This window comes from Cryptomeria japonica, chromosome 10 (genome assembly GCF_030272615.1).
Source record: "Cryptomeria japonica chromosome 10, Sugi_1.0, whole genome shotgun sequence".
Taxonomy (NCBI): Eukaryota; Viridiplantae; Streptophyta; class Pinopsida; order Cupressales; family Cupressaceae; genus Cryptomeria; species Cryptomeria japonica.
This window is the reverse complement of record NC_081414.1, coordinates 748,863,707-748,887,976: the sequence shown is the minus strand read 5'-3', so window position 1 is coordinate 748,887,976 and position 24,270 is coordinate 748,863,707. Positions and strand designations below refer to the sequence as shown.

Genomic DNA, 24,270 nt, shown 5'->3' with positions numbered 1-24,270 from the left:
TCTAAAATCCCAAAATGTAGGGAAATGGAAAATTTGGGAAAATGTGAGTTGGAAAGAATGGTATGCCAATTCTAAAATACCATGCCAGAATGAAAAACTCTAAATTTCCAAAGCTATGGGAAATGGGAAAAGAGAACTTTGAAGGAATGGCATGTTAGATAGGGCAACTTTATATGGTATGCTAAGATAGTAAACTTCAAACTCTCAAAATGGGGGGAAATGGGAAAAGGGACTCGGAAGGAAATAGGAAAAGGAGACTTCGAAGAAATGTCATGCTAAGAATGGAAACTTTGAAATCTTGAAATAGAGGTAAATGGGAAAAGGGGACTCTAAAAGAATGGCATACCAAGAAGGCAAAACTCCAAAGTGGAGTGCCAAGATGAGAAACTTTGAAACCTCCTAGTTTGGAAAATGACCAAAAAGCCATTACACTTCAAATTTTCAAAACCTAGAGGCTCATGACAAGATAACAATTTGGGGCAAAGCAAAACAAACCCAAAAAGATCTAAGAAAACCAAAAGAAACTCAAAAAAAAAAAAAACTACGAAAAAGGAAAAAATTCAAGATGTTATAAGGATTGTAGTTTAGCAAGGTCCATTAGGAAGGCCAAGGCAATGAAGATGACACAAGAACTAGATAAAATTTACCATTGGGTAAGTGGCAATAGATATAACCTACATAAGTCATTTTAGAATAGGGGATCTTGCAACAACCATCCTAAACTCACCAACCCTAGTTGCCACCAACGTTTGGTAATTTAAAAATAGAACTAAAGATTTGTTTGAAGCCTGGCCATACAAGTAAATATCACATAGGTTGAGTGTCTCCTTTTGCCATGTCATCACGAGGCACAGCATAAGACCTAACAAACCAACACCATACACCAAAGGGAAAACAAACCAACACAACATACTCTACAAACCAAGAGCTAACATGTATCACCAAGATAGTTTAACTTGCAACACACAAATTACACAAATGAACCATTAAAATCCTCCTCTATAATCCTTTGAAACTAATCCACCATAAAAACACATACCACTTACAAAATAACTAGTTGAAAATGAGAATTAATATGGTCACTAATAGAGTTGGCACAAATTCTTGATCCACCCAAAAGTTCGTTGAAAAATCTACAAAAGAATTGAAAGCCCAAAAATAATAAGAGAAAACAACTTTAAAATAAACACATTAAACTTGAGCTTCCTCCAAAAATCTTCCAACTATCCAATCACTATCCAATCATTAGACATGAGCCTTTATGAGTGCATTAATGAGTGCATAATCGTTGAAAGGTAATAGCCCTAACACTAACCATTAGATTCCTAAAGACACTATCAACCCAATCCCAACATCAATTCCTAAAGAGAGTGCCAACACAATCCCAACACCAATCCCTTCCAATTGGCTTTATTATTAGTTCAATGACCAAAAAAACCACTCTAAACAAAACCACCATCCTTGGCAATTATTCCTCGAAGCCTCACAAAAGTTGGGTTTGGTGAAACTAAGATAGCGATCTACCATCTGATTCTCAATTCCTTCATTGCTAGGACAAGTTCGTAGTGTTATTTCGTAACCCCTAAGACGGAGGGATATTGGATTCAACTATTTCTCAATAGTCAAATTTTGACTTTGCCTCCTGAATCTCCTATAAAATATATCATGACTCCTGAATCTCCTATAAAATATATCATGACCCACACAATGATTAGGTTTGTCATCTTCAAAAGAAGAATAAAACTAAAAGAAAACAACGGGGGAGAAGTAGAAAAAACCCAAATATATGACCCACAACTAAGTTCATATGAGGAAACCCACAACTAATTTCATACGCCTTCCTCTGCAACATGTTTATATGGGTAACAACCTTGATAATAAATAATATGCCTACAGTCATCTCAAAATTGAGAATTTAGAGTTACTACCTCGATTTGTAAAACTAGGAGGTATCAGGACTTAAAACTTCTTTAGTCACCTATCCATTTCAAATCTTTTATATGTATGTACAAATTTCTTTGCTTAGTGGTCTAATTTTCAACCAAAAAAAAGTTCCATTAATATCTGCATATGGCTTTTCATGGAGTCATGCTTTTTCACTTGTAAAATTATATTTCATCATAAGATCATGCCTAGTTTATACAATATAAGATTTTTACCTTTTAATATGAAGATTACCATTCAATCTCCACAGCCATATCTATGCATCTCGACTTTCGTCAGGTATGCAGGGCTGAGGTTCCACTAGACTCCTCGGTCATTTTAAAAACGATTTGTATTAAGTCAGTGCAATGTGTAAAAATATGAGTTTGCCGAGAACTTGAATGATTTTTTCCATGTAATGCATACACATGCTTAGAACTTGAAACATTTTTTCCATGTATTGCATAGAACTTGAATTATTTTAATAGAACATTAATCTTCAAATGCGAGATGCCCAAATCAATTGTGGATACACAATGATTGTAACTCCTCTCATTTTTTAGCTCCCATGTTCGAATTTTGTTGACCAATTCAAGAAATGTCCATTTACAGCCTCATATCAGTAATGTATAAGTGTTTCTGTAAATGTCTATATCCTCAATTTCTAGAGTAACAACAAAAATGAATGTGTGAAAGCCAGAATATTATTTCCAAATAAACAAAACCATTTTATTTTCACACCTGCAAATGCTGACAAAAGCATTAAAAATTGCTCGTCTTTGGAAAACAGAGACCTTTGCTATCTCAGTCTAATCAGCATATTTCAAATCCACCATCGTGTCTTTTCACTATCACTTAATTAGTATCAACTGGCTGTGAATCATACTGATCCAGAATTTAGCGTCTAACCCAGATGCCCACCCACTTCATTAATAATACAGAATCTGCCAACAAACACTGTTAATGGAGTAAACTGTTAAAAATATTCCTTTCCATCCAATACTTACTCAAGAACAATACTGGCATGCAAAAAAAGATACAGGTTCAATTTAATTAGCAGTTCTTCATGTTAGGTCTTGATTGTCTCGAACTCCCATGAAATGTATACTATTCCTCAATGCTACTCTTTGTGCACTTACATTACTGCAAACCTTCCATCCAAATCCATTTGAAGAGTTCTTCCATCATATTCATTATATTATCTTCCTCCCATTGCCTCTGATCCTACATTTCACCTTGAGAGTAAGTTATAAAATTTCCTATTAAGTAAACGTGCACAAGCTACATAAATTCCTTTGCAGAACTCACCCTCAAATACTTGGTTATACTTTTGATCTTTAAAATTACTTCGTTTGTCACTCTACCAGAAGAAGCTATAAATTCTCCTCTATTTGCGTGCTGAAATTTCATGTTCCATGTTTTGCCAACAATGGTAGTAACATTGAGAATCATTGCTCCTCTGACCTTGAATCTGTTTCTCACCGAGCCTCCAAGGGGCCAGTGCAATCCTCCTTTTGCACTCTCTTCAATACAGGCAGATTCTACTATTCCTTCAATAGATTCTTTATCTTTTTCCTGTAATTTAGATGTACAGAGACTCAGTTACAGACCATCTTCATCATGAGAAACCAATTGCAAATGTCTGTTCACAATCAATTAAAAAAATGCTTGAAAATCTCTTATCATTATGAAATTTGATACTCACACTAAGATCTGTCAAATACTGTTCTGTCGTGACCATTACGCGCACATCCATCAGTTTGTCCAAGCAAGATATGTCTGCAACAAAGTGTCTCACAGGAATCTGCTCAATCTGCATATGGAACAAGGATATATAATCTCCATCAATATGTACCTTATAAAGAAAAGCATGGAAATGCAAATGAAAATGTGCCTGCAAAAGGACTTTTTAGTTCTCCTGTCTTCAAGAAACTGCCCAAGTTTCTTAGAAATGTAAACGAAAAGCAAAATGATGAAATTATAATCTAACATATTTACTTTCTAATCATGCTTAATAATGTTATAGAGGCATTGCTTCAAGTTAGCAACATATAGAAACTATAGCTAAGATGTATAATATTTCTCAACTATATTATTCACTTTATTTAAACAAAAACAGAGGCCCTATTTCTTTAAATATATTTAAGTACACCAAAATACAATAACAGCATTCTAAAGAGAATGAATACTTTCAATTTGAAAAACAAAGTGATACAGAAAAATTTGGAAAGAATGAGAATAGTCCTTCCTCACTCAAAATAACTAAGCCACTAGCTACAACCCAGAAGATTCTGGGGCCAAGTGATAAGGGTATGATCTATTTTGTTAAATAGACAACTCAAGATTCTGGGTACCAAGGTGACGATCTTATGATAGATGTAATCTCCAGAAAATTGTGAGTTAAGTTCAAGTTTTAAATATTCCGTATAAAAGCCAAAAATTCAGTGCTGTTGAGCTCAATACTCTCAGAATAATTGCAGCATCAAACTTAAAAAAGCAAATTTGCAAAGCTCAATACTTTCAGAATAATTGCACTATCAAACTTACAAAAGCAAATTCGCACTTACATTGGGAAACTCGTGCATCTTACAGAGGCAAAAGAATGAGCAGAACACTAGATGACCATAGAAACTGTGGTTCATGACATACCTCATTGGAATATGCTATCCTCAGATGAAGCAGCCTTTAACCCAAAATGCAGTAACATGATTTTTTTAATATTGCAAGCACTAATACTTCTTTGCCTGAATGTCCATTTTAAATAAAATCCAAATATGTAAATAGCCCAAACAAGAAAGAAGTTTTATTTTATATAAATTAGTAACTACTAATTTGCGCTTCCTCTTGTAGTCAATTAGAGAAGAAACATCTGTTCTCCTTTCAACTTCAGAGAAAAATAACTAAACATATCCTTCTTTTCTATTACACTACTCTTTACCAATTTAGGCCATAGTGGCATTCCATTTACACAGCAGTGACATAGCAAACTGAAAGCATAAATGGGATTTTTCCATTACTTCAATTTAAAATTAAAAAATTGACAACCCATAAAACAATAAAATGTTTGTAAAAGAAATTGGGAAAATTGGAAGAATTACCATTTCATGTCAAATGTAGTATGTAGACATTGAAACAAACATAAGACATAAAAATTACAATGGCAGCAAGGATACCAATTCAAATGACTCTTCTCGCATCCTCCTTAACAAACCCTAACTCTGTAATTCTTGCTAGCAATGATCCTAGAGATTCTCCAACTCTTGGGATTTCCAGTTGTGCAAATGTTGTATGTACTAATGGTTCCACCCTACGTGAGTCTACTGTGTTGGATCTTGGTCTACTAGGTCCCCTATTGTCCTGTGTTTGTGTGCCAGTTGCCCCTTTCATGTCCTGCAAACAGGAGCCTGATTGTACTTCTTTAATCACTTAAGGCCTATGGTGCCTGGGGAAGCTTGCCCTTCTAGAACACAAGTTCTTCTAGACTCTGCAGTCACTCAGATTTCTCCATCTGAGCTGAATGTTGCTCTACTGGAGCTAAAGACAAGACAACTGGACCACATTCCATGTTTTTCGGATTCATCATGTAGTCACACTTGGGTAGGATGCCCTAAATGAAGAAGTAAAATACTCCAATATGGAGTTAATTTACAAAATTTGTACTTTCTGACCTAGTCTAAGTTACATAACTAGATTTCTAAAACATGGTTTCCTAGCCTCAAGAATCTAGTAGAGATCTTTCCCAGTGCTTAGGGATTTTTTGTTCTGCAAAAAGTGTTGTGGTTCTGGGATAAACATGATTTGCTAGTCAAGTCATGATTCCCAACCTTAAACCCTATGACAAAAATTTTCCATTTATGCTAATTTGGGTGTGGCTGCCATATCTCCTGCTTTAGTTCTAGGTGGACTCTTGCCTACAAGGTATTGAGAACTCCTTAGGCAAATACTTAGCCTTAGACCCAAAAACTGTTGATGGATAGCTTCGGCCGATATCCTTCAGGGCCGACATAGATAACTAATTTGCCTAATTGGCATATCGGCCTTAGACCATTTAGTTATATCATTGAATATTAAATGGTTATGTAAGCAAACACGATTTGCATATATCAATAATGTAATCATTCCTTAATGTGCCGATTTTGTATAAATCCCACCAACCTTTGAGAGACGTGTTAATATAACCGATGCAAAATTATATTATAACTAATCTTCATTCATGAAACGTGTTGATTAGAAGCCGGCCCTTGGAGGAGTTGTGTTGGTTGAAGGCACATCTGATCGGGTATATATATGAAGTTTTGTATCCCTCTCTAATAGACATTGAAGGACACACACATATAACAGTTCGTGGACATTCTACAGACATTCATTCTTCAGCAGTTCGTTGATATTCTATAGCAGATAGAAGACTATCTACAGCAGGTTGAGCATCAACTAAGGAATTCCAATTCTTTATTGCAGATCATATATTCTCTATATTGAATTGTTGTCATACATATATAGCTTCACGAGTGAAGCAAATTCTTTGTAAAGTCTTTTGACATAATTGAGATAATAAAGACATATTTCATTGCTGGGTTTTTCACCTTCAAGAAGAAGGTTTTCCCAGGATAATATCTGTGCATTTGTGTGAATTATTGTGTTATCTAATCTGATCATAAAATTTAACATGATATCAGAGCCACAGTGAAAGAAGATCGTGATCAGATTCTAAACAACTTCTAAGTATTCTCTCCTCTCTCTCCCGTGCAGTATCTCTAAGTCTCGAAAATGGTGAACGGTCTTAAAGTCAAAGATAGACTTGAAGGTGCATCTAACTTCACCTCTTGGAAGTTTAGCGTGCTCATTGCACTTGAAGAGAATGATCTTCTTCAATTCATAGAAGAAAAAAATTTATCCGAACTAGAAGATCACGAGGAGAAACTGCAATTCAAGAAGAATGCAATCAAGGCAAAGAAGATATTAATCGACTCCATGAGGGATCACTTGGTGTCTCTCATCTCCAAGATGACAACTGCAAGAGATATGTTCAAGACCTTGGAGGGTTTATATGAGATTAACAACGTAAGTAGGACTCTTGCCTTGAGACAGCAACTCCACCAAGTGAAGATGGCAAAAGGAGATTCAGTCATCACCTACTTCATGAAAATTTCAGAATTGAGAGATCAACTATGCGCAATTGGGGATCAAGTGATAGATAAAGACCTTGTTATGCTAGCCTTGAATGGTCTGCCTCATTCATGGGAGCCATTTATCCAAAGCATAAGTGGAAGGTCAAAATTACCTAAGTTTGATCGACTCCGTGCAGATTGTATTCAAGAAGAATCAAGATTGACTGCCAGAGGAATCATCAAGAGTTCTCAAAATGAAGATACGCATGTTCTTGCCACTCAATCTACCAAGAAACGAAAGTATTGGAAGAAAGGCAACTTCAAAAAAAATAGAGATTTCAAATCAGATTCTGCACCTGATTCTAGAAGAGGAAGAAAGATCTCTCTCGCATCCAATGTTTTAGGTGTGACAAGTTTGGTCACTTTGCAAAGGATTGTTTGACAAGACCTAATCAACAAGGAGCAAACATCAATGGCGTCTCATCTTAGAAGGAGAATGAAGATAACTCCAATGGTTTTCTTTTCATATCAGCATTATCAAGCAATGTTCCTACAAACAGTGATACATGGTTAATTGATAGTGGAGCCTCTCGACATATCACCGGTCATCGGGAGCACCTTTCTGATCTAGTGGAAAAAGCACATCTTCAAGTCATTATTGGGGATGATGCTTGCTATGCTGTAAGAGGAGTTGGTGTTGCATCTCTAAAACTTGAATCTGGAGTTTCTCTACACCTAAGTGACGTATTGTTCGTACCAGGGATCAAAAGGAACCTTGTGTCTATTTCAGCCTTGGAGGATAAAGGCTATCAAATTGCATTTTCTGAAGGAAGAGTTCTTGCTTGGCCTAAGAACTCCAACATCAAAACTGCTCGTACGATCGGAAATTGTCATGAGAGTTTATACAAACTCTCCACTCTCCCAGTTCAAGCTCTTATTCATGATTCCTCTAGTTCCAGCGAACTCTAGCACAGAAGACTTGGACATCTTCACTTCAGGGCACTTCCATCTTTGGAAAAGATGGTAAAAGGTATTCCTATACTTATTCATGTAAACGATGGTACTTGTAAAGGTTGTGCTATGGGTAAAAATGTTAAAAGTCCTTTTCATAGCAGTGAAAGTAGGTCTAAAGAAATACTAGATCTTGTACATTCAAATTTATGTGGTCCAATGTCAATTCCATCACTAAGTGGATGTTTGTATTATGTAACTTTTATAGATGACTACTCTAGGAAGACTTGGATTTATTTCTTAAGGTCTAAAGAGTCTGATGAAGTCCTAAGTAGGTTTAAAGAGTTTAAAGCTCTTGTAGAAAATATATCTGGAAAGAAAGTTAATATTTTAAGGTCTAATAATGGAGGTGAATACACCTCGGGTAGCTTTCGTGATTTCTGTATTGAGGCAGGAATCAAGAGAGAGTTATGTGTTCCTTACAACCCTCAACAAAATGGGGTTGCTGAAAGGAAGAACAGATCTAAAGTTGAAGCTACAAAAGCTATGATTCATGATCAAGACCTTCAAATTTTTCTATGGGCAGAAGCCTCTAGAACAGCAGTGTATGTTCAGAATAGATGTCCTCATCGGATATTACAAGATATGACTCCTGAAGAAGCCTTCTCAAGTATCAAGCCTGATATCAGCCACCTAAGAATATTTGGTTGTGCTGTGTATGTTCATATTCCCAAGGACAAGAGAACCAAGTTAGAGCTTTCTGGCAAGAGGAATATTTGTAGGCTACAGTGAAACCTCCAAAGCGTACCGTATTTACATTCCTGGTTAGAAGCAAATAGAAGTTAGCAGGGATGTCACATTTGAGGAAGATGTTGCATTCAGGAAATCAAAGAGCTCATGCATGGAGATAGATGATGAGACTCCTCAAGACATGGATGTTGATCATGCTCCTGAGATTCAAAGGGAGACTACAGAACCTGATATGAGTAATGACCCAATTGAACCTTTGGATCCCACTGATGGGCCTAGAGATATTGTTGTGTCTCAAAAGAGATCTCTTTGGGCGCGAAACACTATGCAGGAAGCAGAACATTTTGCCACTCTTAGAGGAACATTCAGAGAAAGCAAAAGACCACAAAGATTTTTTGGTTATGTTGCATTAATGTGTAATCTTATTGAGTCTGAACCTTCTAGTGTAGAGGAAGTTGCAAAACAACAAGTTTGGAAAGATGCAATGGATGAGGAGTATCAATCCATTCTCAAGAACAATGTGTGGGATATTGTGCCTAGACCAAAAGGAAAGTATGTTGTATCTTCCAAGTGGTTGTACAAGATAAAACATTCAGCTGATGGCAGCATTGAAAAGTACAAAGCTAGATTTGTGGCTCGTGGCTTCTCTCAACAAGAGGGAATAGACTACGAAGAAACATTTTCTCTTATTGCTCGCTATACTTCCATTAGAACCATTATTGCTATTGAAGCAGCTAAGGGATGGAAGTTGCATCAAATGGATGTGAAGACTGCTTTTCTCAATGGCGTGATTGAAGAAAAAGTCTACATCGAGCAACCTGAGGGGTTCGTGATTCATGGGAAAGAGTCTCATGTGTGTAAATTGAAGAAAGCCCTATATGGTCTTAAACAAGCTCCTCGAGCTTGGTATGAAAGAATTGACAAATAATTAGTGGGTTTGGGTTTTTGCAAGAATGATGCTGATCCAAACCTTTACTTCAAGGTATTCAATGGTGGTATGTTGATCTTGGTACTTTATGTTGATGACCTATTTGTTACCGAAGAAGATCATCTCATTGATAGATGTAAGAAAGAGTTGACTTCCGAATTTGAGATGAAGGACTTAGGACTTATGTACTTCTTTCTAGGATTGGAGGTGTGGCAGAGGCCCAATGGGATTATCCTAAGTCAAGGAAAATACACCATCGATATCTTGAAGAGATTTGGAATGACAGATTGTAAATCTATGTCCACACCCATGGAAACTAACTTGAAGAAATTAAGGGAAGTTGCAGCTAGTTCAGATCATGTGGACCCTACTATGTACAAGCAATTGATTGGGTCCCTGATGTATCTAGTTAACACTAAACCAGATATTTGTTATGTCGTAAGTGCACTTAGTCAGTTCATGAGTGAAACTAGACAGATACATCTAGTTGCAGTCAGGCATATCTTGAGATACTTGCGTGGCACAGTTGGATATGGCTTGAAATACTCTTCTAGTATGGACCTGATTCTTGAAGGATATTCTGATTCTGATTGGGCAGGGAGTGTTACTAATCAGAAGAGCACTTCTGGTTGTTGCTTTAGTTTGGGATCTGCTATGATTTCTTGGTATAGCATGTGTAGCAACTCACGTAGCAGTGTGGCTTCATAAGAAGCTCCTTGTAGGATTGTTTGGTAAATCATTGGAGCCTACCATCATACATTGTGATAACCAAAGTTGTGTGAAGCTTTCAATCAATCCAGTATTTCATGACAGAACGAAGCATGTAGAAATTCAGTACCACTATATCAGAGATATGGTACAAAGGAATGTTGTTCAATTGAGATACATTTGTACTGAGGAACAGACGGCTGACATTTTCACCAAGCCTCTTGCGAAAGTGAAATTTGTGCATTTTCGAGACAAGCTTGGAATTGTGGAAAATGAAGCCCTTTCTGAGAGGGAGTCTCAACATCATTGATTACTTGATATGTATTATAATGCATTCTTCTTTGTGAGAGAAGTTTGAGGTGCAAGCCCTTGTCATGCATTCTTCTCTGTGAGAGAAGTTTGAGGTATCAGCCCTTGTTGAGCATTCTTCTTTGTGAGAGAAGTTTGAGGTTCCAGCCCTTGATCCACCCTCTGCGAGTAGGCATGGTGGATCCACCCTCTGCGAGCAGGTATGGTGGATGTCATGACTTTGCACTTGTGCATATTTACTCTCTGGGAGTAGCCATGGTGAATGTCACTATGTGACTCTCCCTAGCTAAGAGGGAGTGTTGATGGATAGCTTCGGTCGATATCCTTCAGGGCCGACATAGATAACTAATTTGCCTAATTGGCCTATCGGCCTTAGACCATTTAGTTATATCGTTGAATATTAAATGGTTAAGTAAGCAAACACGATTTGCATATATCAATAATGTAATCATTCCTTAATGTGCCGATTTTGTATAAATCCCGCCAACCTTTAAGAGACGTGTTAATATAACCGATGCATAATTATATTATAACTAATCTTCATTCATGAGATGTGTTGATTAGAAGCCAACCCTTGGAGGAGTTGTGTTGGTTGAAGGCACATCTGATCGAGCATATATATGAAGTTTTGTATACCTCTCTAATAGACATCGAAGGACACACGCATATAACAGTTCGTGGACATTCTACGGACATTCATTCTTCAGCAGTTCATTGATATTCTTCAGCAGATAGAAGACTATCTACAGCAGGTTGAGCATCAACTAAGAAATTCCGATTCTTTATTGCAGATCGTATATTCTCTATAAGAGATCGTATATTCTCTATGTTGAATTGCTGTCATACATATGTAGCTTCAAGAGTGAACCAAATTCTTTATAAAGTCTCTTGACATAATTGAGATAATAAAGACATATTTCATTGCTGGGTTTTTCACCTTCAAGAGGAAGGTTTTCCCAGGATAATATCTGTGCATTTGTGTGAATTATTGTGCTATCTAATCTGATCATAAAATTTAACAAAAACTAATTGGCAGATTCATTTTACTTCAATCTGAATCCAACTAGAGATAAACATCTCCAAATATATGTCAGATGACATTGACTCAAGGTGGAGGACCACGTGTGGAAATAAATTCTGGACTATGAGAATATAGCATTCAGCTGCAGATTGCCAAGCACGTAAACCAAAAGTCTCCAAAACGGCAAATTGGTGGAAATCTGCCTACTTATCACATTTAACAATTAAGAGGGTTACGCCTCAGCTTTGTCTCTCATAAGCCAACTCTTGCAGATGGAGTACTGAGAAATAAAATTGTTCACTCAGTTGTGGGTGATGTCCTACTTCCTTCCCCTCATTACTATGCTAATATTGTTTGCTCCTCCCCTATGTTGCTACTTCAGTATGAGTGTGAAGGCAGATAGTGCTAGTGGCAAAGGTGGTTCTAAATCTACTAAGGAATTGAGTATGCTACTAGCTTTTGGATAAACCATGGGTGGATTTAAGTCTTATTTTCCGCTGCTTCCCACTCCTCCCTTTAGAACTGGCATTGATATGTGGCCATCAGATATGGCTCAAGCAAAGGAATGGGGCTTTAGCATCAATATTATGAATTCTCTTTTGGACACTATTAATCAGTCACTATCTACCTCTCCTACTTCATGTTATGTCTAGTTCCATATTTTCAATCAAAAATGCAATTTTATGGTGTTTCTAGCACATAGAACATAAAGTATAAATAAATATTGAATGGCAACACAAAATCCAATTACGAAACCCTTAAATCTGGCTTTTCAATATATTATATTAGTTGAAAAATTACAAAGTCTGATATGCAATACTAAAAAGCAAATTTTCAAAAATTACAATCATAAATGCCTATTCATAGGCTGTTGTACTGTTGTACAGATGGCAGATATTTTGCTGGAAAATTCTAATACATATTGTAGCTCTATGTATATGACAGCAATCTACTTTTTCTGTATATCCCCTAGCACTCTTCATCCTGATGATGGATTACAGAGTGTGATCCGAAACATTGATGTAAAAGAAATAATACAATCAAATCCAGAAGCATAGGCTGTTGTACTGTTGTACAGATGGCAGATATTTTGCTGGAAAATTCTAATACATATTGTAGCTCTATGTATATGACAGCAATCTACTTTTTCTGTATATCCCCTAGCACTCTTCATCCTGATGATGGATTACAGAGTGTGATCCGAAACATTGATGTAAAAGAAATAATACAATCAAATCCAGAAGCAAGAAAAAACAGCATTAATGGATTATGGAAACTTGATGTCATTATGTATTTAGATGTTTATTTCCATCTACAGTAGACAGCTATACCAAACAGGTTCAATATTTTTTGACTACGGGTATGTTTATTTTTTGACTACGGGTATGTTTATATAAGCTACAGAGCAGTGACCTTGCATGGTCTGCTATCTGCTGCAATCAGTATCATGTAATCTCTTTTTGTAAACTATCTTTAATACAGAAAAAAATAGAGGATGAAATTCTCACAGGATGCAACACACAAGAGCTTCTTTCAATTTTGGAGCCTTCTGCCTTCTGTATCTTCAAATCTGCTTTTGCTGTGTCTTCCCCCTTTCTCACGACTTCCTACCTTCCTCTCCTCTTCCACTACTCAAAAATGTTCAAAAAATGGTCATAGATAGCTTCTTGGTGCCCTAAAGCAAAATTTCAAAATTTGCAACTCTTGCCCAAAAATAGCCCAACTTCTGAAAGCCATAACTTTTGATCCAAGCACTTGATTGAGCTTAGTTTTTTTTCTTAAAATGAAAATCTCAATGTGCTCTATGTGCTTGAAATTTGACTTATCCATTTTTCCTGATTTCAAGGCCCCAAGACATCATTTGAAGCCTCAAAAGTTTAAAACCAATTTTAAAGAATTTTTCGGGAAATTTTAAAACTTAAATCTTTAATATCTTCTTACACAGACTTGATCCTGGCTCAAAAATTACCCAAAATGTACAAAATTCAATTTTGGAGCTTTGGTAAAATTTCAAGTCCCTATGTGCTCAAATGAAAACTTACTAAAAATGGAGGCCCTACTAAATTTAGCCCTTTTTGAGAATTTGAAAGTTCTAAACGACCCTTTAGGACTCTTTAATGGAAATAAATTTCATGGGTATTCACGAAACCTAACAAAAATAAAAATAAAACATTTTTTTGGATGATGCGAGATTGCCTTTATACTCTATATGCTCTTGTATCAACTTTCCACCTAAAAGATCAAACTAGTTGACCTAGACCTAAATTGACGCCAAAGCCCAAATTGGAATTCTACATGCTACATCACATGTCGGCCTTATAGACCTTACAAACTTTCCTGTCAGACATTTAGAGCTTCTCCTTCCTTTTGACTTGGCATGTGATGGGCAGCATTCCCACTCCTCAATCTTTGATAGCTCCTTGGCATGCATCGAGTAGAAAAAAGAAGATGGTCATATAAATGGGACAGCTAGTTGAGAAATCAGTGAAATCATATCAACAAAAAGAGGGTGATCTCATACAACATTTGTTATATTTATGGGATATATTAGTAAAAGAACACAAAACATAACAAAAAAGAGGACAAGTTCCACAAGATACAATCTAGAATAAGTTAAAAACTAGTGAACTAGATACGTTCCTCAACCATCTCCCCAAACTCCTCATGCAGAATTATATAATATTAAAAGAATTGTGTGCCAAATGAGACTATGACGCACATTGACAACAAATAAAATCAATCTTACATAGACAAAAGCCAATATGAGAAGAGTAACCAAGCACATATAGGCATCGTACTCCCCAAAAGTAATGCCCTTATACCCTAACAAGAACAGGAAGAGACCACAAGCAGTCAAGAAGTGAAGCAGGAGGTTAGATGATTTCTAAGGCTCATAGAACAAAGGGAGTAGAGGAGATAACTACAATAAGTTACAAAAGAAACCCCAATAGTACAAATCTAACGTCAAAGTCCACCTTGAAGTCGAAGACGATGTCAGAGTGAGTTGTAGTTGTAGTCAGGAAAACAAATATCAAAGAATTTCCTCTAAATATATTCATAGAAAGAAAAAGTAGGAGGAAACGGAAATATGCTTTCATTTACCATACGAAACCTAGGTTGATCTTTCAGACCAAGTTGAAAAGTCAATGCAGCCTCCTCTAAATAAGGGAAGTTGAGAGTTAGAAGACTCCTCCACTAATGGAGAAAGAGAAGAGTATAAGAGCAACCTTCGAGGCATAAAAGAGTTGTCAATCAAAGGAGAAGAAACCAAGCTAAAAAAACCCTAGGGCTAAGGGTGTATAAAAGATAACCTAGAGAACTTGGAGGCAAAACAAGTGCATAGAATGCTGAAGGTGCAAGAAAAGGTAAGGATTCTCGTATGGTTGAGAGTGCATGCGGACCAAAATGTCTGAACCAAAACTTACTGAATAGCAAGTTCCAGGCACTAAGTTTGCATCAAAACAAAACCATGGTGACTCCACCATCAAGCCCCAATTTAGAAAGGCAAAAGTTGCCCATGTTTACAAGCAATGGAATAGAGGATATTGGCTACGGTCTTCTCTAGTCACTCTAAGAGGTATAGCCTTTGATAAATATATAGAAATTGAAAAAAGCTCCCAAAATAAGTGGAAGATATTAAAGGCCTTTGAAGAATAATTCAGACTGCTTTGAGACAACAATGAAATAATAGCAACAATCTATAATACTAAACAAGGTAAACATCAAAATGTAAGAGCTTATAATTGTAGGATGAAAGAATTAATTGTAAAACTAGAAAAGGAACCTACATACGGTGTAAGAAAACGAGGGTTTATTAGAGGCCTTGTTCTTTCGCTAAAAAAAAAATGATAGTTTTGCCCTCATCCTATTGCATAAGTATATAATAAGGCAGTGGATATAGAAAGCAAAGATAAAATATCCTCTAACGCCAAAAAAAGCAGATGAAGATTATGAAAAGGAATAGTACAAGTGTAAAGAAAGTATATGCTTTGGATGATGAAGGAATCGAAGGTGGAGATAAAAACCAGCGAAAAACTAAAAAACTCTAGTGCATTGATTGCAAAAGTGAAGGTCACATCAAAACTATTGTCCCTAGAAACTGTTATGTGACATTTGTTAGGTTTTGGATCATTCAATAAAAGAGTGCCCATACAATTTAAAGAGTGCTCTTTACATAAGTAGAGATCCACTCCACCAATCACACCACCAAAGCTATAGAACAATGCATGCCTAGGTGGCTATCAAATCAAAGAAGAAATAACAATAGATTCAATAATAATAGTGGGGGAGATAGAAGTTGAATAAAGTATGATTCCAAGGGACGACCTACAATTGTTTCCTGCCATTCAACGCCTCCTTTCTTTTTTGATGTTGTGGTACCTCTAGAGATCTCCCCTTCCCCTACTCCTCAGTGATGTCATTCATTTTTTAACTTTGTCATTTAGAAGATGACTTTTCTTTTAGGGGGGTGATGTAGTTAGAATATTTTGGTATTATATTTCACTCAATGTTTATTCTTGATAAGTTTGTTAACTCTTTTATCGACTTTGAAAGTTAAGAGAAAAATAGTTCCTTGGTAGTTACCAATGAACTACCAATGGTTGTGGTTACTTGGCAAATATTAGGGGCAAGGGGGTGTTGTGACCTTTTTACACATCGCCCCATTGCAATCGGAGACCCCCTCTTTCCTACTTTCCGTGTTTTGTTAGTTTAGGATTTTGGCAATTAGACGGCAATTTTGAGCTTTCATGCTCGAGTCTCATTTTTGAAATGATCTTGCCCAAAGGTTTCCCATGTGCCAATTAGGGTTTCGAGTTTTGAAGTCAATAGGATCATATGTTTTAAATGCCCAAATGTTTTCGTGATCCTAAATTTTGCATAAGTTTGAGATTGCAACAAGTTGTAATTTGGGAGTAAAATATGTCTAAGTGTTGCAAGTTGGTGTTATTTTGTGCTACGGCGTCAAGAGTCCTATATAGGAGTCGTATTTTCCACTCCTAGGAGGTTAAGTTAGGTCAAATTCGCATAAGTCCCAATGGACTCCTATTTTCCCTCGTTCAAATCCAGTTAAAATGATGAAAGTCTCGATGCAGAATGATAAAATTTGATAAGTTTTGACTTTTTCAGTGTGAAAAACACCAGTCCCAATGGGAACTTTTCTCCCCCATGAAAATAAGGCATAAAATCAAGTTGTCCAGATGGGAGACGTTTTTCCACCAAGTTTTGAAGGTCAATTGCACTCTATCCCGATGGAAGGCATTTTTCCACCAAGTTATAGGTGTTTTGGGGAAAATCCCAATGCATCCAGATTCTCCACTGCAGATGTCCAGATGGACCACATTTTTCCACTAGGGATGAAAATGACTAAGTTAAGAGCTATATCTTGTCCAAATAGGGATCGATTTTCCCTTGGAGGCTATTTTGACAAGTTTTAATGAGATTTTTGAGTCCAGATGAAGGACGATTTTCCACTGGGGATGCTTTCAAGTCTAGATGAAGGTTGTTTTTCCCCCAAAGCTTTATGTGATGAGTTAAGATGAATTTAAGTGAATTTATTTGTCCTGATAGGGATCGAATTTCCCCAAGTGGCTGGAATTTAATGCAAGTGAAAGATTTTAATGACAAGTGTGCCCCAAATTAATTGTCATAATCATTTAATGATCAAGTGTTAATTCATTTAATATCAAGTTGTGTTATCTCAATGTGAATCGATTCTCCACCGGGTCGATTTGAAGTAATGTTTTTTATCCCACATTGCTTGTGTGATGAACTCTCAAGGCAAAAACATGAATAAATACACCCAGCCAGCATAATATAATTATTATATTGCCTTGATATGACCGTTGAAGCAGCTGATTGAGGGTGCGCTACAGCAGATTGAAGGCGATTTTTTATCCAAGAGTGGAAGTGTGCCATGTTTGAAGCATTTACATTGCTGACTGAGGGGCGCCATAAGTAATTTGGGCGATTTTTATGTTTGGCGCCACCATTGTTGGGACTTGGGAGCTACAATTTTGTGTGGCTCATTGCCTCACATTTGGGGTGCGATTTGTAAACATTTCATTTGGCGCCATTGCTGGTAATGACTACGATTTCACCTAAGTGATTGTTTGGCACCATCGTTGGAGAGCTTTGATATCATTTGGAGGGCACCATTGCTCGTCCTTGCCTGGGACATTGAAATTCCAGATCTGAAGTATTGTTCCCAGCCAAGGCAATTTTGTTTTGGACGCTATTGTTGAGAGATTGAAGGTATTTCGTGAAGACGCCATTGCTGGTATTCTCAGACTGATATATCATTCCCAGCCACTTGTTTGTGCCCAGGAATGGCCATTTTGGAGCTTTGGAAAACAAAACAACTTAAGAGTGAAGGTGTGTCATGGCTGTGACCACTTCCAGCCATTGATAGCAATCATTCTCTGAAAATTTTCGAACTTTTGGAGGACATTTTCAGACCTTTAGAGGGTGTATTCAGACTTCAATATCAAAAAATCAGACTTTAATACACCATTTTCTGAGTATATTCAGACCTGGGTATAAATTTTGAGCTTCAAATACTTAATTTTCTGAGTATACCAGAGTGCCTTCAGACTTATATTTCATGATCAGACCTTAAATAAGTTTGAAAATCAGGGTTTTGTCAGGGTTTTGTACCCTATTTTGATAAAAAAATCATGTTGTTCTCAGAATTTGTTACCAATTGTTGAGATTTCTGATTTTAGGCCATTAAATTTGACAAAATCATTAAAAACCGGAACTTAGGAAATTCTGAAAACAAATTATTCGAATTATTTTTCCATGATATTAACTTCGGGCTTCATACAGGTACCATGTCCAAGACGGGAATAGCAGAATGAAAGAAGAAAATTGAAGATAGTACAAGAGGGATTATATCCGGAGTCGCTGATATCATCCTGATGGAAGAAGGTCACGGATGCGAACATGGAGTACCTAGACATGAAGCAGATGAGACAAAGAATGTTTGGAGTGAAGAATCATCTTCCTTCAACCCTATCGGCTAATATCATGTAGAGTGGAATCTACCAAGCGGCCAGCTTTCCACCATCTATCCAATGCAGTGAGCTTGTTATTGAGTGTGCCAAGCATTATGATCCAAGAACCAGGATGATCAGATCACCCAAGGGGGCAATGCTTGCATACTTAACCGAAGAATCAATTGCGAAAGTGTTTGGAATTCCCAAGAGTGCGGATATGCAAGAGAGGATGAACATTATAGAAGGGTGAGGGATGCTTTCACCATGTACGTCACCAGACTGCTACAAGGTGGGATCCACAAACGGTTGTCCAAGGAGGCAACAAGGCAAATTGAGAAGTAAAAATCATGATATATACAATTTCCTACCTTCACATACCTACAGATACAGGGATTTCGATCCAAACAATACAAGCTTCCTAAGTATCCGACAGATAAGATGATTTTACTTGAGGTAGTGAGACAACTTTTGGAGTATGATTTCCTCCAAAAGGAAAAGCATAGAACAGGTATAACTCTTCCTATTGCACTTGGGAAGACATTGGAGGTATGCCGCACCGCAACCGTAGCAAATTCAGTTATTTAAGAACTAGAGTTCTATCACCTTGGAACCTACAAGAGCAGGGACTGATTTGATCCATTTCAGAATATCGTAAAGATCAAGGGAAGAAGATTTACACATAAAATAGACATCAAGGACTATTAGGCTAATCCCATGGAAGAGCACGCAGTTAGGAAAAGGATGTGGTCTCGTATGTCAGTGGACTTCATGAGGAAGTGCAATCTTTTCTCCATCCCAGATCAGGTTCAAGATGATGATGATCCAGTCTATCTGCAGTACATAAATGAAAAGGACAAAGCTTGTCTTGTTGCCCAGTTGGACGCAACTTGAGTTGGTGGATTTGAATGTGTTAATGAGAGACGTGAATGATTACTCCAAGGAATGGGTGTACAAGTACGTCAATGAGTTAAGGAAGTTGAAGGTCACCTTTACCTATGAGAAGATGAGAAATGAGGAGTCCTCCCTCAATGATGATGAAAGAACAATCAGTGATGTAAGACCACATGATGATGAGGAAAGTCAAGTTCCCAAAAGAAGCAAAGGTATGCCTGGAGAATCACAAGCAAAAGGCAAGGAGACTGTTAGCCAAGAGTCGAGGCAGAAAAAGAACAAGTCTAACACTCCTTTATCCACTATGAGCTCCTCATTAGTGAAGGAGAATGATATGACAGAAGGATGATGAGTCCAGACAAGATTTTGATACGGAAATCCTACCAGAGAACAATCAAGAGTTACATGCTACAGCACAGTCGGCACCACATGATGATGATGGAGAACAGTTGGGATCTCCTACAATCCAATTGGAGGTCAACTTGGGCAACAATGTGGTAGATTTGACTAAGGACAAGGATACAGATGATGATATCGTTTCAGCCTTAAGAAGACTTGATCAGGACATGCGCCTCGAGGATGGGATGGAAATTTCTACTATTCCCGATTGGTTGTTGTAGAATATGGAGAAGAAAATGATAGAGGTACAGCCCGTAGAAGATATTGATGATTTCTTAGCCAGGACTAGCAAAGAAAGGAACAGAAGAAATGTAAGGTATTCTCTACGATTACTAGAGACGAGGCAGGTGTGCGTATTGCACAAGTAGCTGTCCTAACGGATGATAAGACCAGAGATGCTATCACTCCTATGGATTATCAAGTTACCACAATTGACCTTGGAACGACTACACAGAAGCAAGAGTTCCAAGAGTTGAATGATACTGCCAAGGCAATTGAGGCACAATTGAATAGGACAATTGAAAAGAAGGAGATGCTTGAAAATGAGAATAGGAGACTCAAAGAATACATTGAAGGGATGAACTCCCAAAGGCCTGAGGATCCTACTTTTGTCTCACCTATTGCTATTGATCATGGGTTCCCCTTTGACTATGAGGTAGCGAGGAGTACACATCAAGAGGTTGGAAAGTGGATTGAAGATGTTGCGAAACATGCAGATGATTTCCTAGCTCAGTTTGTCCAAGCATTCGATAAGATGGCAATGCTCATATTCAAGATACAGTATTTGGAAGGAGTTTGGGATGATTTCCAACCAGTGTAGGAGAAGACAATTCCTCGCCTCAAAGTGTTGAAGCGAATCTCGATGCCTACGTTGATCCAGGAGGGAGTTGTGCATACAGGTGATGTTTATGATTCTCAAGGATGGTATTGTTCTTTGGCTATGCGGAAGTCTGCTTATGATCATGCAAGACAGGATTGCACAGAGATGGAAGGGTCAATACAAGAGATTCAATCCAAGATCTTTACATCTATTGATGAATTATTGGGAATGGATGTTCATGCTTCCAACAGTTTACACTTAGAAGAATTGAAAGAAAAGATGAAATTTGTTTACTTCAATCAATTAGAATCTTTGAAAAAGAGTCTGATAGATGATTTGGTTTCTCTCGTGATTTACATCCACAATTTGCAAAAGCTTATGCCGGATTGGAAAAGTATCTTTGATGCTTGCTTAGATGCCTTGGATGTGATTGATGTGCAACAAGAAGCTTTACCCAGTGTCACCATGGAGGAACTCAACTCAGTCTTAGCGAGATTCGTGGAGTATGCTGCTAGAGAGAGGGATGCAGGAACAAATCTTTTAGAAGTTTCCTTGCTTGATAACTAGGCGTCATCCTACTGGACCTCTTCTTTTTTGTTGCAAACCCTAACTAAGGTTATTTTAGGGCAGTGTTGGCAAGATCTTGGCGCTTGATTCTAAATGAATATTGGCCATTCATTTCATTTGAGACTCTATAAACCCATTTGCCTCTCATTTGTAAGAGAGATTTTTTAGAATTGTTGTCTACATGCTGCAAATTTGAATACAATCATTGAAGTTTGGTGGTTCTATTTAGATTTTGTATGCATTTGTGGTTCTCATTGTCTCCAAATTTAGATTAAAATTTAGATTAGAAATTAGATTAGAATTTGTTTCAAGTATTTTAGATTGGATGAAACAAGTGTTGAATGTATTTAAATGAAATTTGTATAATCCATACCACTAGCTTCTTGCTGATTGTAAGTTCGCCTTGTGTGGTCAACTGGAATTGAATTGAACTTAACTTCAATTGTTGCAAGTCCATTGGTATGTATTGCCGTGATGGTATTAACGTTGATGGTGATAATTTGAACATCCATAACCTTACCTTAGATGATTGCACTAAGCATGTGTTGAATTGTTCTTCGATGGTGAAACCTTGCCTAGTTGAATTTCATTGAATCATTCACTACATCTTGCATTCTAGGTTTTAGATTAGAATTTCTAAACCCTTATCCCTTTTGCATTTTATTTGAAAATCCTTTGTTAGATTAGATCAAGAGCTATAATTGCAAAATCATTCGAAGTCATTGGCAACTTGTCCTCATTCATGATAAGCTTGACAAATTCGAACAATTGCATAAGTCCCCAAGTGAAAACAGCAAATCACATCAGCCATTGAGTTACCCACAGGTCAAGAACTGACCATAGAAACCTTGGAATCGTCTTAGTTGATCAAATATTTAGCATTTGAGGTGATTTTGCTCAAGAAAGGGTAAAATACTTTGGTATTTTATTCTATGTTCGATTGTGCCTAAAACACACATCAACATGGGGTTATATAGATCACCCGTAGTTAGGGAAAAGACATGTTAGAATTGCTCCCTAAACTACAATTTCATATAAGAGCATACATGAAATGAATAAAAAAAATAGATGATACTATTCTGCAACTCTTGGTATACATCATTTATGTGTTTTAAAATCTACTTACTTTGCAATAGATAGTCATTTTCAATTGAAAAGTAAACACCAAAGACTAGAGTAATTATTATTGAATCCAATATAAGATCAGTTAAATCTTTACAAATAACATGAACATTTTAAGTACTTGCCATGTGATTTATTCACAAATCCATTTTTCAAACTAATTCATCCAATAGAAATTATTTTATGATATTTGCAAAGTCAAAAGCCTAATTATGTATAAACCTATAAAACTTTAGTATTTTGATATACCATAAAAAATCAACTTTTCTTCTCAAGCTGTTGAAAGGGGTCCTAAGGACACAGTCCCTTGGAAAGATCCACCGCCACTATTTTCCTTCTTGTATGAAACATCCAAAAAAGATAACTAGAATACTCAATACTATTAGGAACAAGAAACTTTCAGATCAATTTGGTTACAAATTGAATTCTTTTAAGTTCCGTCATTGGAGATCAACTCAATTACAAGTTACAAAATCAATTACAAGTTACACTCTTTGGAGGCTCATGGTAAGAGATTTACTAGGCTATGAGTCAGATTTTTTGGAGGGTATGAAAAAAGATTCATCTTCATCTATCACATGTATCTAACGTTACATGGATTTTCAGAACAGGTAGCCAAGGGAGCACAAGAGAAAATTTCCAGACAAAGGGACTGCGGACCCAAATTTGGGGATGGCAGGGGCTAGCAATACAAATAATGTAGTACTTGAAAAGTTAGTTATAATAAAATATATAATAATACCAAGTTATCTAAGTTTTCTATGCAAGTTAAATTGTAAATACTAACCTAGTAGACACAAATTATGAATACAATGCATTCAAAATTCCGAATTTCAACACATTGCAAACAAAGAGTTTAATGAGCATAGTTGAAGTTAATAAAGGACACCTTGCAAGGTGATAAATAAGTGGAAAAAAAAGACTTCAGCTGCTGCCTGAGACAAATGTAACTATTACTGAATACTATTTAAGATCAGTTAAAGCTTTACAAAGAATGTAAACACGTTTTGTAATTTCCATGTGATCTATTCTCAAAGCTATTTTAAAAATTAATCCATCCAATAAACATTATTTTATAGTTTGTGCAAAATCAAAAACTATTCATATGCAAGCCTTAAAAAACCTTTGTATTTTGATAAAACATCAACTTCCTTCTAAGTTGTTGAAAGGAGGCCTAAGGAAGCATTCCCTTGGAGAGGACTAGCACTGCCATTTTCATGCTGCTATGGTTGTACAAAACATAAAAAAAAGTAAGCATTTTTTGGGCAACAGTACTCCCAACCATTCCCAAGTTGACCAAAGCAAATGTTTGTCTTTTTAGGGCAATGGATTGCCCCCAGAAATTGCTATATAACTTTTTGGCCCCAGCTGCCTTTGGGACACTCAAGGGATACCAAGCATCCCTAGTCATCTGGCCAAGGGGTCAGCTCACTGTCCCCTATAGGGTGTTATCCCATGCTTGTACAGGAACATCTTGGGGGCATCCACCCTTGCAAACAGCAGTGGGGGTTTTAGGGAGACATTTCATAGCCATCCCCCACATCCTAGGGATTTCCTTGACTTGGAAATGGTTGTGAGGGGGCAATACCTGTGGAACACTATTGAAATCATGCTGGAAATAGATTGAAATTAGTTATGTAGGGCATTGTTTTAAAATTTTGGACTAATATGCACAATTCTTTTTTTTTATGGAGTAGACCTTAGCAAAAATTGTATAATCTCTCTTTTTAAAATATTCCTAAACCTACATTATTTTTATTTTTCTAATTTATACAAAA

The 24,270-nt window shown here is 36.8% G+C and overlaps 1 protein-coding gene across 2 annotated transcripts in view; it reads right to left on the bottom strand.

Annotated features, from left to right (window-relative positions):
* Window positions 1-2,355: 2,355 nt before the first annotated feature.
* The window catches only part of LOC131076046 (uncharacterized), a 43,766-nt gene continuing 21,851 nt past the window's right edge, over window positions 2,356-24,270 (bottom strand). The window contains exons 5-8 of one of the 2 annotated variants that reach the window (XM_059213678.1): window positions 3,629-3,736; window positions 3,232-3,498; window positions 3,063-3,147; window positions 2,356-2,867 (exon numbers count right to left, since the gene is read on the bottom strand). In XM_059213678.1, coding sequence (XP_059069661.1) covers window positions 3,064-3,147; window positions 3,232-3,498; window positions 3,629-3,736 — 459 coding nt within the window. In that variant the 3' untranslated portion in view covers window positions 2,356-2,867; window position 3,063. Of the gene's footprint in view, window positions 2,881-3,062; window positions 3,148-3,231; window positions 3,499-3,628; window positions 3,737-24,270 lie in introns of both variants that reach the window. The other variant, XM_059213677.1, reaches the window with a different exon arrangement.